The 14,153-nt window shown below is 48.4% G+C and overlaps 1 protein-coding gene across 1 annotated transcript; it reads right to left on the bottom strand.

The window, feature by feature from the left end:
* Positions 1-2,764: 2,764 nt before the first annotated feature.
* LOC135815396 (uncharacterized) lies at positions 2,765-13,020 on the bottom strand. Its single transcript, XM_065328687.1, has 7 exons — positions 12,854-13,020; positions 12,629-12,686; positions 9,383-10,240; positions 8,292-8,733; positions 6,891-7,720; positions 5,873-6,453; positions 2,765-3,838 (listed from the first exon to the last, which is right to left on the bottom strand). Exons 3-7 carry the CDS (start codon positions 10,178-10,180, stop codon positions 3,712-3,714), a joined length of 2,778 nt encoding a protein of 925 aa, XP_065184759.1. The 5' UTR covers positions 10,181-10,240; positions 12,629-12,686; positions 12,854-13,020; the 3' UTR covers positions 2,765-3,711.
* Positions 13,021-14,153: the final 1,133 nt, after the last annotated feature.

The following is a 14,153-nucleotide window of genomic DNA, read 5'->3' as shown; positions in this document are numbered from 1 at the left end:
AACCAGACGGTACGGGAGTACATGCTATTCTAGGCTAGGATAGTAGTTAGTAGTAGTAGCAAGAGTAGATAACTCTTGGTAGTAGTTTTTATTATTTTACTAGGGGAGTCCTAACTAGGCCTTGACAGATTATGCTAGCATAATTTTTCGCATAATTCCTACCAAAATCGAATAATCGCATAATTCGAGGCAAATTGCATAAATTGGAATAATCCGCCTGTTCGCATCAAATTCCATACAGTTGTACATGTTCTACAAGTACAAGCAAGAGTACATAACGTTATGTACTCTTGGTACAAGTACCGGTACAAGTAGATCATACTAGATGCACCAGGAAGTCGTAGGTTTACGACTCCTTTGATAACATGTCCCATCCACTACAATCAGTGACGGTCGTAGCTTGGTCGGACGGTGCGTTGACCCCGACGAACTTTTGCTACTACAGTACAACGCCCTCTACAAAAAAATTCCCCTGTCATTTTGCATGCACAGAACCATCATATACACTGTACCTGTACATTAGCAGCATATGTGAGCATAATGGAGCATAATTTGATAAGTTTTAGCATAAAAATAGCATAATTCTGCAATTTTTTCAGCAATGCGAAAAGCATAATTTCACGAAAATATTAGCATAATCTGTCAAGGCCTAGTCCCAACAGGCTAGTGCCTTTTTACTGGGAACCCTAGGTGAAGTTTAACCATACATTGTAAGGATTAGTCTTTTGCCATGTTTTTTTTGTAGTATTTTACGGAAATGGAATGGCCTGATTTCAACAGTCCGTAGATTTTACCGAACACATGTCTAGGGGCCATACTTGGCCATACTCGACTTACCCAAACTGCGCATATTATAGCTTAATTAAAGGCTAAACAAGTATGTAACGCGCAAGTGCTGTAGATGTTGCGTCAGCCGTCACGTCAGCAGCCTGTGCATGTGGGGGATCCCGGAAGACCGACTCAACACGTTGAACAGTTACTGATATTCGTCGAAAGCATAAGATATAATAGTAAATGCCGACTTGTGCATTGCGTCGGGTAAGCACGAATTGATTGTTTTGCGGGTTGCTGTCTAAACATGGTCTGTTATCATGGTTACCATCAATGTGTCTCAAGTCCTGAACCCATCGTGCCCAAGCCGCCAAGCCTTACTAGCCCTTAGGCTTAGGGTCAGTTTCTAGCTTTGTACAGACTGTAGGCTAGTGTAGCCATGACTGTATCAAGGGTCTTGAAATAAATGCCGCGGTTTTTCTTCGAGGACGCTGACACAGTGACAGTGGCATGCGATTCCGTACCCGTGTTACCAAGATGATCCTGGTAACAACTAACTAACTACATGACTGTACTTACTTCTTGTGAGGTATTCGTCCTACTCTTCAGACCTGGTCAAGCTGGTTTTGCTGTGAAAGCCGTGGGTGAACTACACTCTCGGTCTGTCGCAGTGTCTGTCAGGCGCCCAAATGCATCAGTGTAGATCTACCGGCACCGCGGTAGTCTACATAATCGCGGACGGGTTGTGACACAGTTTCGGCTTTTTTTCTAGACAGCAACGATTCGATGATCGAGTAAACTTTCGATATTTGGCTTATTTTGCTGTCCGCGAAACACTCTTCTCATTTCTGGTCAAGTCTTTCTCACTCATGTACTCAGCTCTGCGCTTCCATCCCACATCCATTGCACTGACCCCTCCAGCGAACGCCCATTTACTTGCCGAGAATCCTTCAAAAATAATACAAGTATGAAGCAGGTCCATCATCTACTGCTACCACCAATAGTGCATATCCCCAGGTTGCCTACTCTGGCTACTACTATCAGTAACCGACAACTTACAAGTAAGAAGTAACTTTTTTTGTTTGTTAGTAACTGGTGGTGTTGTGGACAATAGCGTAACTAATTGTAGTTCCTTGGTCCTTTTTTTTTTTTTTAGTTTTTACCGTCAATTTACGTCTGCTGTCCTGAGTGAAGCGTTGTGCGTGATCAGCTTGAAGGGGCGAACAATGCAGTAACCATGCAACGGGAGAGACAACGACAATTGTTATACTCCTCCTCGAGTCTTGCTGTCCACGCGCATTTCGCTCGACCCTACCGTGGCAGCGTGGTCCAAGAAGCCATGAATTTGAACAGCAGCTGCTAGTCAATGGCTGAGCTCATGAGACGGGATCCGAGAGTTCATCTATCTACATACACTCTACTACATACATGTCCAATCATGTAACAGTGGCTGCGTTCGATTATGCACTTTGAATCGATTCATGAATCCATTCGCATGCATTCAAGTCGTTCGATTTCACGTCAAGAGCCCTGGAATCGATTCGGAATCCGTTCACCCTATTCACATGGGGTGATGTGAATAGCGCGAATCGATTCATGAATCGATTCGTGAACCGATTCGCGTGCATAATCGAACGCACTCAGTGAGTGCGTTCGATTATGCACGCGAATCGATTCGCGCTATTCACATCATCACCACATGTGAGGGAATGGATTCCGAATCGATTCCATGATCCAGGGCTCCTGACATGAAATCGAACGACTTGAATGCATGCGAATGGATTCATGAATCGACTCAAGTGCGTAATCGAACGCACTCACCAAGACGGCAAGAGTCACCCCAGGTTCCAGTACTAGTAGTATGATTGTACGCTTGCATGTAGACCTACCAGTGCCCAAGAAATAGGACGTTTTGCGCACCAGCCTACATCGTCACAAATAGGTCTCGATCGCGCAAACCACAGACCAGTGCTCAGCAGTCCAACGTCTAAACTGATGATGAGCCCATTTGGCTCTGATAATAGAGGTAACAATGGAGAATAGAGCGTGGAAAAGCGACAAGCCACAAATCATAACTTTAGATAGAATAGAGTTCTTCCGTGATCACCATCACCATCACACAAAGTAAACTGTATGCATGCAAAGCAGAAACCAGATCTTCACTAGACGAAAAATAGCAGAGGAGTAGCCAGCAGCCAGACTTGAAGCACACCTGTGCAGTATGTGGGTGTATGTGCACAAGTCAATCCAGTGCATGGGCACATACACACACACATACACACACACACATACGCACGTTCATACGCACACACATACGCACACACACACACGCACGCGCGCGGACACACACACACGCACACGGATCGAATGGCGCTGTGAAGCTAGCAGTAAGAACAACCGCCAAGCCGCGTGACACCACCATCAACAACTAGCCTGATGATGTTACAGTGCAGTGACTGAAACAGCAAACTAAGGTAAGGATGTGACAGCAGGCACTGAGCAGTAGCAACAACAAAACAAAACTGACGACAATGATGACAACAGTGCCAAAGCCGAGTTGCGGACAAGGACTCCACCGACTAGCACACACAAGTTGAAAAGCAGAGAGAAGACGCGTGCATCTCCACAGTGAACGGTTAACACACAATAAATGATATAAAAAATGGACGTGTATCTCAAGCCACCACTGTGTTTCTCAAGGAGATGCTTGTTAGTAAACGGATGCGGCGAACAGCCATAGTCCTCAATTCTCTACTGTTCTAATAGTGTGTCAATGTTAATAAGATGATAGGATGTGCAACGTGCTAAACAAACACAAAACACGTCAACGATGCAGCACACATGCCATTGTAAAAAAATATTAATGCAAAAGTGTCCTCAAGTTTTAAAAACAAAATGAGCAGAAGGGTAGAGAAAAGGAAGCAACCATGCGCATGAATATCAGGCTTTGCCACGTCGGCTACGGGCGCGTGCCAATTTGTGCTCAGGTTTGTATCGGCTACAGCCATTTTTCTTTGTGACGCAGTTGGCGCACCAATCATCTTTATCGTTGAATCGAGATCGGCAGCTGGATAAACAGCAGTGCATAACACAATCATAGCCAATTCACAATACAAGTAAGCAGGTTGGTAGAAATATTTCATACACACCCACACCCACACCCACACGCACGCATACACACCCACACACACACCCACGCACACCCACGCGCACACACACACACACACACACACACAAGTTGATTAAACACGCAGGCATTCCGAATTTGAATTCCCTTGGCCTCAGTTCCACGAAAATACCATACGTGACAATGCAAGTATTCTCACTCTATATACTGCAGCACTGCATCCATGGCAGGGAATTAGTGGTCTGCAATCTTACTGCCGTTTGCAAATCAATCAGCACAGATTAGGGGTGAAAGGATTATGTGGTTTAGTCGATTAATTAGTCGAAAAAATCTAGTCGATTACGATTTTTCTATTCGCTACAGCATTTTCGTACGACATACTATACGGTACGACGAAATATCCGGCAGGTGCAGTGTGTCTACATGACTTTACTGCGTGCAACACATGTACCAGAGTACGAGTCGATGCGCGTGTGCACGGAGGTGCCAATCAACGCGTGCAGCACGCACAATGAGTTGCACATGCTCTGTATACACACTACACGCGTACCCGGTAGATCTACCTGATGTACTCTAGATCTATTGTATGACACGCGGCTCTTTTCTCTGCACCGCGCACTGATTCGTATCCGCGAACTTTCGTTCCGGTTGCTTCACGGAACTCACTGTTCTGGACAAGTAGCCTTCAGAATCAGTTTGTGCCTGTGCGACAGTCGATGTTTCCATTATTTTTGTTCTCTTTGAAGTTTCCGCAAAATTGATTGTAGTTGATGCAAAATGGTGAGTTTTGTCGTCAGTGGTGCTTAACCCTTTGTGACCCCATCGATCGATATGTGATCAATTGGTATACAGTGGCACTAAAAAATTATATCTCTGGTGTTCCTTCACCGATTTTCATACACAAAGCATCTACGTTTCGAGAGGAACCTTGGCTATCACGTCGAAGTTATCCGAAGTCTCTACGAGGTACGATGCCGCCGTGGTGAGACTCGAGGTTAGAGGAAAACTGAAAAATTCACTCCGATCGAAAAATTCAAAATTTCACACTGTACTTGGCAGGGGTTTTCCCCGGCGTGCTACGTCATACTCAAGCATGCAGCACACCACAATTTTGCGCTTGAAACGAGCTTTCCGCTGTAGTTTGTTTGAAGTCGATCTGATGAAGGAGAATTGAATGGCGGCTGTTTGAACTTTGCTGGAGCTGTTCGCGCACGGCTGCTGTTTTGAGCGGCATTCTAGGCCACGCAGAGCAGAAGCCGTGCAGGTAGCTGGCTTGAGTGTGGTATTAGTCGCTTCGTCTTGGAAATACCTTTCCAGCGGTGGCAAGTTTGTAAAAATCAGTGAATGTTTGGCAGAGATACAAGCGAAAGTTCATGTTATTTGAAGGTGAGTAAATTGTCGTACTTTCAGTGGGGTCACAAAGGGTTAATGGATAATAATCGATAAGTTTTGGATTAACCGTTAAGGAATATCCCTTAATCGTTTCACCCCTAGCACAGATTGCTATTCAACTTTGGCGTCTAGAGTGAAACCATTGCGGAGCAGTGGGAACTTGAGCTGTACATCTGCCATTTATATCACAATTGTGCACACCATGATACAGTGCACTATGCCTGAAGCGAGCATGATAAATGCTTGCCATTCCATGGTATAGTACAGCACACTTGTCTAGTGTATGTTGGGCAGGAAGTCCCCTTCCCAAACTGCTACATGCAATCAAAATCGAGAGATTCCCTAGCAAAAAAGGTCATCAACTGCATACAGTCATACTCACAAGTGCACTAAAGCTGGATGTACCTGCCAAATATGGGACAAGCTGCTCTGCAAAAGGGCTGAAGCCTTGTTTTATGCATAGGTGCAATTCTTGCGTTACCTAGCACCTATTGCTACTGGAAGGAAACCAGTCCCAAACTCAGGCCCTCACAATGCTTGAAAAATCACTCAGATATTCACATTGTTCGGCAAGTAGCTTACCTTCTATTCGACAGTTGTGAAGATTGGTCACCGGATTCATCAGCAGCATCGGCTACATCTCGATGTACTCCTGTGTCATGTGCGGCACTGCTTGCCATAGCCGTGGGGACAGCATTGGCAATCGGGGCGGCCACAGTGGCAGCATGGACATAGCCAGGGCCTTTCGCTTCTGGCAGCACAGTCGACCACACATCGCCAAGCTGAGAGGACGGTGATGGGTTGGCGATGCGCGCTTGCAAGACCGGTTGTCCAGTGTTGTCAGGAAAGAGCGAGCGCCTAGCACTACGCATTGTGTTGGGGGCTGGTCCCAGTTCCTGGTTCTCATTCACTGTTTCTAGCACGGAAGGCTTGTTTCCCTCACAGTTTTCAGGAGTTTTTGGTGGTGTCTGCGAGGAGCTGCTTGCAGAACACGTTCCCAGAGCAGTCTGTGTACCAGCTCCATCGGACTTGGCCGGTTGACGTGGAGCTGAAGTTGATATTCCCACTCGATAGAAGGGCACACGACTCTCACTACTCTGAGGGATGGTGGTGGTAGCCTGGCTAGTTGGCTCTCCACTGCTAGCCACTGCTTGGTTGTACAGCTGAAACAATCCAGATAATGAGGATGACATCAGCACAGCACAGGGCCCATTCACAACACAAAACGTGCACCACTGTAGCAGGTGAAGTCCAGACTGATACGCACTCTTTCTCTCTCTCTCTGTCCCTCCCTCCCCTCCCCTCCCCCCCCCCCCCCCTCCCTCCCTCCCTCCTCTCTCTCTCTCTCTCTCTCTCTCTCTCTCTCTCTCTCTCTTTCTCTTTCTCTGTCTCTGTCTCTCTTTCTCTGTTTCCTTCCCCCTCTCTCTGTCTCTGTCTGTCTGCCTGTCTGTTTGTCTGTCTCTCCTAGCCCCTGATAACCAAAAAAGGATACACATGTACCATCGTGTCAATCTTTTTACAATATATCACTTCACCCCCCCCCCTGCCAATAACAGATTTGGTTTTGAAAAAAAGATTGTATTTACGGATGATCCCTTACCTGATTCGGCTGTGGCGTTATAGTTGAAACACCACCAATACCTCCAGTCGTGTTGAACAGTGATGCGGTCATGGGAGTTGGAAGACTATCCACTTTGCCCACCGCGGGGAGAGTAGGCGTACCAGTACTGGACATGAGTGACGTGGGCAAGCAGTACTCTCCGCCGCTGCCGGTGTGCTGCATGAGGCCGGGATGCATGTACTGCGGTGGCATTGGGCCTGCGGGCGCTGGCTGCAATGCTGCCGGTGCGTGTACTCCCGGGAACTGCATGAAGCTACCCGGCGGGGGTGGCGGTGGCTGAGGTTGCACTTGTAGAAGTCCACCAGGTGTCGATAGGGTACCGAGTGCTGGCGAAGTTCCCGGGTACAGCATGACACGTGGGGACTGACGCGCCATGACGCCGGGACCATCGGGCTGCATGAAGAACTGCGGCGGCGGCTGGTAGCGTCCGTACTGCATGGGCATCATGGGCATCACCTGTACCCCGCTTGTCGGCACCATGTTGATCACACTGCTGTTGACCAGGCTGCACGGCGCCGCGTGACCTATCGTAACCGCCGGCTGTGCGGCGCCGCTTGGCGGAGACACGTTGGTGGTGAACAGCAGCGGCTTGGCGATGCTCGTCATGGGCGACGCGTCCTGCGTGGAACAGCTGGATGCCAACGAACGTTGCTGCTTGTCCTTACCGCCTGCGGAGAGCTCAAGCAGGCCATGGGCTGCTTCTTCACGAGCGCTTTCCGGCCGTAAGGCGTTGAACTCTTTTGAAGGTGTGACCTGTTGACTGAAGGATCCATTCGCTGTGCTTGGAGTCGGGAATGGAGCATATTCTCCTACAGTAAACACGATGGAGTAATGCAGTGAAGCGATTTTCAGCAGCTATCTCCAAAAAATACTAAGAAAGTTGTGGACATCACGCAACTGCATTATGAAAGAAAAGGGGGCTGCCAACTCCTTTTTCTATCTCCAAAAAACCTACAATGTATCTATGACATTACAAATGTCTGCAACAGCGGACCTCATGAGCACGATGGCACCATTGGAAGATTCCCATATTATGATACCCGAGTACAGTGCAGGGGCGTAGCCAGGATAGTGATCAAAGGGGGGGGGGGGGGGGGGCACGACTTTCCCCACACAGAAGTACAATCATGCACTTATGTTGCCGGGACCTTTCATGCATATTATTCGATCCGTGATACGGCGGGGGAGCAAAATTAGCCCCACATTTGACGCTGACCCACCCTTGTCCAATCTGCCTTGAACGACCACCAAATGCAAACAAACAATTTTCAGGTAAAGTCAATTTTGAATGTTTCTGGCCTGTGGGTCTGCTTTGGCTGATCATGGCTCAAATATGATGATGGGCGTATGCTATTCAGTGTACTGTTTACAACTGATTACCTGTAGATGACTTTCTGGACGCATCGCCCTTGCTGTGCAGAGAGCAGCTGCCGCCTCTCTGAGACTCTCTGTCACACCCTTCGCTGTGCTGGCACAGTGAACGCCACTGGGAGCCGTTGTAACGCTTGCGCGACATGTTGCCCAGGCAGAGAATGTCGCCCTTGACAAACTGCTGACTCCGATCTGGATAGCTGGGGCCCGGCGTGCGGATGCTCGGCGTGCGAAATATTCGATTCGGCGTTCTCGTTTCCCGGTCTCGATTGAACCCCTGGGCGCTGCTGCTGGCATTCGGAAGTGTGCGAGAGGCCACGCTGTTCAGAGGCATGTTAGCACGTTGAGCGCGTTCTGTGATGTCGGCAACCTCATCGTCATTGCCATCACTATCACCGTTCTGACGACGTACATCAGGCTGATTGCACTTGGCCTCCAGTATCATACGAAGCTGTGAGGGGCACAATAGCCAAACAGACCCAGCGTCAATATACAAGCACTTGGCCTTTTAAAGCTGTGCTCACAACTGGCGTGTAGGTGCGGTGCGCTTGGGGTTCATGTGTGCCCAAACGGGCGTTCAGGCTTTCACAAAACACAGCAATTTCAGGCTGTCGTATTTAGAGCGTGCGACGCCTTGGAGTATTAATTTATGACCCCGCGAGTCAGTCAAAGTGACTGACATGTACGCCTGTGCGTGCCTGATACGCACTGAAAATTACAACACGTTGGCCTTTCGGAGCGTTTCGATACGTATGACATCCCCAAGAGCCAGCAAAAACACGCACGAAACGCGTACACGCGCCAGTTGTGAACCGTGACAGCTTTAGGCTTATATCCTACCTGCAAACAGTCGCTTATGCACCGATGCCAGGCAACATCGGAATACGCCCATACACGCAGTCAAATGCATAATTACGAGAGTATGTCTACACTCTTATTATTCTTATACGAGAGCGCTCGAGCCCTGGTGTAACAAGCCGTCGCTGAATGCAATGTACAGTACAGTGTACCTATTTTCCACTCAGTAATCAGTATAGCAATCAGTATATTATACTAGTCAACTCCGACGGGGTCTCTAAGTGTTCCATTAACACACTCACCTCTATCAGGGGAATAGGAACATAGAGTCTGAGACAGTGCGCAGGAACTCTGCTTTGCTGAGTCCCGACACCTTCTTCATTCAGAAAGCGTATCTTCGCCGACCCGGAATCCGTCAGGCTGATGACCTCAGCTACACCATAAATTTCCTCTTGCCAAGGCTTGGTCCTGGCCAGGAACTTCTTGCCAACCAATGACTGGTCTATGACTGGTGGCTGGTCAGCAATCCATTCGTACCGCGCGTGTTCAGCGTGGTGCTGCACTGCAGCTGCATCAGTTGCTGCAGCAAACAATTCCTGCAGCTGCTCCCGGTTTGGCTGGATTTCCACTGCACGGTATCTAAGCGGCTCATCTGATGGGGAGCAGCGATGAAGAATGTACTTTTCCAGGTACACCTGATTCTCTTTGCTCTGCAATTCTTCCAAGGCGCTCATACTCGAGCCATCATTGTCAGAGTCCGCAGGGAGACTCTTGCGTTTCCGGCTTGCCACTTGTCGTTTGGTTTTGGGGCGATCTTTAGAATTCGGGATGCTACCACCCGTGGATTTTCGCCGAGAATTTCCAACCTCATTCAGAGTTTGCTGCTGGAGTGGAGGGTGTGCTGGAGTTGGAAATGAAGGCATTGCAGACGCTGTTGGACTGCTTCCGCTGCTGCTTGTCAGCTGTACCTGGAAGTGCGAGTCCGGGTTTACCTCGTTCTTGATGTCTTGTTTGCGTGATCGACGCTTGGCGGGCGTCTGCAGCGAGATATCGCTGCCGCTCGGAGTGGTTGGTGTTGTCGGCGCCGTCCGCAGCGACATGGTAGGTAACAATGACACAGTAACACCGTTCTGCCACTGCCAATGTATAGACAAGCTGCCCTGCAGATGATAACAATTCAAACACACAAACGCGCGTGCACACACGCACACACACACAGGATGACAACACCCATTTACCAAGGAAACAGATAAGAAACACAAGGTGCTGAAAAGCAAGGCTGGAGATCACTTACATGCATGTACAAACCCGTGCGCAGCCACAGGCTGCGCACGGGCGTGGCCATACACGCACAATAATCAATATGGATCAAGCCAGGAAAAGTCTGTTTTCTATCAAGCCTAGCTCTACCTCGCAGGAGAGTGTTATGGATGCGACAAAAGGGGTTGGCCACTAGTGCAAGTGGCTGTAAGATTAATCCCCCCCCCCCCCCACACACACACACGTCATAACATGGTATACAATGCAGTGCTGATTTGGCCTGAATGAAAACAATCATTTCACAGACTTCGATGCCAAAGCAGAAGGGAACACACCGATTCAATATGTTCGTGGCATGCAATTGTTGGTGAGTACTTTTCCCATATTTGTTTCTTTCCTTTCCTGTCACCGCGCAGGGGAAAGAGCCAACTGCGCGACAATCTAAGCTTCAAGCCGCTACCACTAAGGGGTAGATGGACTCCATAACACCATGCAGCTGCATCACTACTACCGAGGTAGTCAACTGTAAGCGTTCTTCAGGTCCAGATAACTTGCAATACCGTGTGAGCAGTGGAGTGAGGGCATGCGTGCATGCCGAGCACAGATTTGGGAAGAAAGGCAATGTTTCGCAGGCAACAACTCAACATGACTATCTAGGAGGCAGCACTGTTGAATTCGGCACTGTGACAAATAAAAGAGAGTAGAACAGTGTAGTGCCATTCATTCTTCATGGCAAGGTTTTTGTGTAGTGTACTAGGGAGTCCAAGCAGTGACTTGGCACCTAGCCTATGCAGATCCCACACTATGCCACAGTACCCAAACCGATGTGTGTTTCACACTTCCACCTCCTACCACATACATATACTTCACATCCAAAGGGAAATCTCATTGACACCCTTAAGTACAATACAGTCAAGTCCTTTGTGCTGTCACCATTGAACAGCTATGTTACCATGGTCACCATTGAACAGCTATGTTACCATGGTCACCATTGAACAGCTATGTTACCTGCCATGCTACCTCACAGAGGAAAATTATGAGGGATTCAGGAGATAGGGGAATGGGAATACTAAAACCAGGGATTCAGTTCAGTTCACTGAATTTACAATTATTAGTGCCCCCCCCCCCCCCCCAACACACAGACACACCGACATGTACACAGGTACGCACGCGCACACACACACGTATGCGCGCACACCTCAGACACAGACACACCATGTACCACACACCATGTACCACACACACACACACACACACACACACGTACGCGCACACACCTCAGACACAGACACAGACACAGACACACACACACACACACACACACACATACAGTGACAATGAGCAATTTCTCAAGCAGCAATAACAGAACAACGCTCCCTGCATAAATTCCTCCTAATAATAATGTACTGGGCATACATTCACTATGTTCCACATGCGCTTACAAGTACTGCCCTGCGCCCGCAATACCATTGCAATGAATACTGGCAATACCATTGCAATGAATACTGGCAATAGCAAAACTTTCAGTGGAGGAAAACAACAGGCATGTGCACACACATGTACGTGCGTACGCACGCACACAGACAGCACGAAACGCAGAGAGCATAGTTGGCTGACTACAGAAGTGATATCGAAGTAACCAAAGCAGCGGTGGAGTCCTGTGCAGATACCGCTAGCTGATGACATCTTCCCACGAAATATTATGGGCGCGCAGAACGACACAAGAGTGAAGAGGGAGAATACTGACTGACTGAGTCTACATGTAGTAAGGAGTTTGGGATACCCAGCAGCGTAATCGTTGCAGCAGCCTCTACATGATTGTATATCAGGTGCGCACGAACTCTCCACCACGGGCACAGCACTCAAATTATCCTTGGGGGGGGGGGGGGGGGGGGTTGATCCAACATTTTGCGTGGGACTTGAACGATTACTTTCGAGATACCCGTCAGCAAGGAGCACTCTATTACTCTGCACATGAAATATTCCTGGAGCTGCGAGAACAAACCACTCGTCCGTGCCAGTTATACTAGTGAATAGTGATAGCTATTGTATCGCTGGAGCACGCATACTACAACCGTCAATAGGACAGAAGGGTTTGTGATAGGTCGTCGTTGCGACTAACACCCACAGCGCACCCAATCAGAGTAGAAAAAGAACAGAAAAGCAACAGCAATGGATTGAGCGCGCAATCAAAGGGTCGACTTCGCAACGTTCGCACCCGTCCAACAAACAAACAAGTAGGATTTCACAATCGATCTCGGCCACGATCGTCAGGAACATTGCCTTACCACAGTGACGGAACGCCCCAGTTCACAGCTCACGACGACTGAGAAACTACAAGCAATCCTGCACACACACACACACACAGAACGTTGCAGACGATAACAACAACCCACCAGATCATGGTTATGTCATTCAGGGCGTACTACTAGTATTCTCAAAAATACAGAAACTTCCATGGTGGTGTTGGAGTGCTCGGCAGCGAGATCAAAGATTCGGAGCACGCTACTTACCTACACCCAGCAGCGTCTGGACAACTGATCACAAGACGGCCATGACCTAAGAGAACTAGCGCTGTATGCCAGCAAGCGCCGCTCTCGGTCTCTGGCCTAACTAGATCAACTATCTCGCCAACAACACCCTCCCGCTGGATGGAGGGACACCGAAATGAAGGGAAGAAAATGCATGCACGCCGCTTGATATTAGCATGCACGAGCTACGCTAGCGCGCGTCATGCCGTGAAATGGATAGCACAAGCGCGCAACTGACTCATGAGCTCAGTGCGTGCATGCAGACGATGCAGTGCACTAATGATGACAGTGGATGCTCTTGTCGTGTTGGCGATTTGGCTGTACAGCACACAGACACACACGGAGCAGACACTCGATCCAGTCCAGATCCAGGCACTACGTCGCAGATCTACCGGCCATGCACGGATCATGTTGACTGCTTGGGATCAGCCCTCACTCACTTCTTCTCTTTACTCATCATCTTGGAACAGTAAGGACCTCACGCGACACGCACAAGTACAAGACGAGAACAGTGCACATTTTTACTCTAAAAAGTAAAATACTCCACGTAGAATGATATTGGTCTGGAGTACTACAGACTACCGTAGTACGTATGATTCATGTATACAGTATATCCGTGTTACCAAGACTCGTCCCTAACCCCCCATGCCCAGGCCGTCTACTCTTCTTCACTAACTTGGTCAGTTGGTGTTACCACACGTCGATGGCGTCGTCGCTTTGTTTTTTTGGTGACATTCAACCAGGCATGTCACATGTGGTGCGGGACACCATACCCCCTACCCTGCTTGGCACTACCACAGTACCAGCGATAGCGTGGTAGCATCAGCTAGCATTATGAGACCAGCCGACCCAGTGCAGCACAGGCAGCAGCAAGACTCCAAGAGTGACCATGGTCACCCTGGGGCAGGGGCCCCGGATCGACTGAGTTACTGCCACCTCGAGCCAACAACACGACACAACCACCCACGCAGACCTATCACAACTAAACAGCACTGCACAAGTACTTGTAGACTTACCAGTATAAAGTAAGTATTAGTATTATTTCTTTCCCTCAAACTAGTCAATATTTTATAGTTATAAATATTTTAGTTGTGCTCTTATACAGACCATTACAATCATGTATTTCCACTTGTTTTATTCAAAGCCCCACATTTAGGTGAATAATAGCAAGAAGGTACAAGACTGGAAGAGCTAGAGAGAAAAGGGAAACCAAGGAGAAGTCCAGGTAGAAAAGGAAAAGTCACTTGAAAGATAAGAACATTGAAAGGATCAGTCACGCAAT

The sequence above is a fragment of the Sycon ciliatum genome, chromosome 4 (assembly GCF_964019385.1).
Source record: "Sycon ciliatum chromosome 4, ocSycCili1.1, whole genome shotgun sequence".
Lineage (NCBI taxonomy): Eukaryota > Metazoa > Porifera > Calcarea > Leucosolenida > Sycettidae > Sycon > Sycon ciliatum.
Note: the sequence above shows the minus strand (reverse complement) of the source record. Positions and strands in the feature narration are given on the sequence as shown.

Excerpts from the sequence above, each read along its gene's own strand:
- LOC135815396 (XM_065328687.1), bottom strand. The coding sequence starts at position 10,180 with ATGTCGCTGCGGACGGCGCCGACAACACCAACCACTCCGAGCGGCAGC. Across the intron at positions 7,721-8,291 it reads GTCCAGAAAGTCATCTACAG|GAGAATATGCTCCATTCCCG; the intron begins GTAATCAGTTGT and ends TGTTTACTGTAG. Across the intron at positions 3,839-5,872 it reads TCACAACTGTCGAATAGAAG|CTGCCGATCTCGATTCAACG; the intron begins GTAAGCTACTTG and ends CTGTTTATCCAG.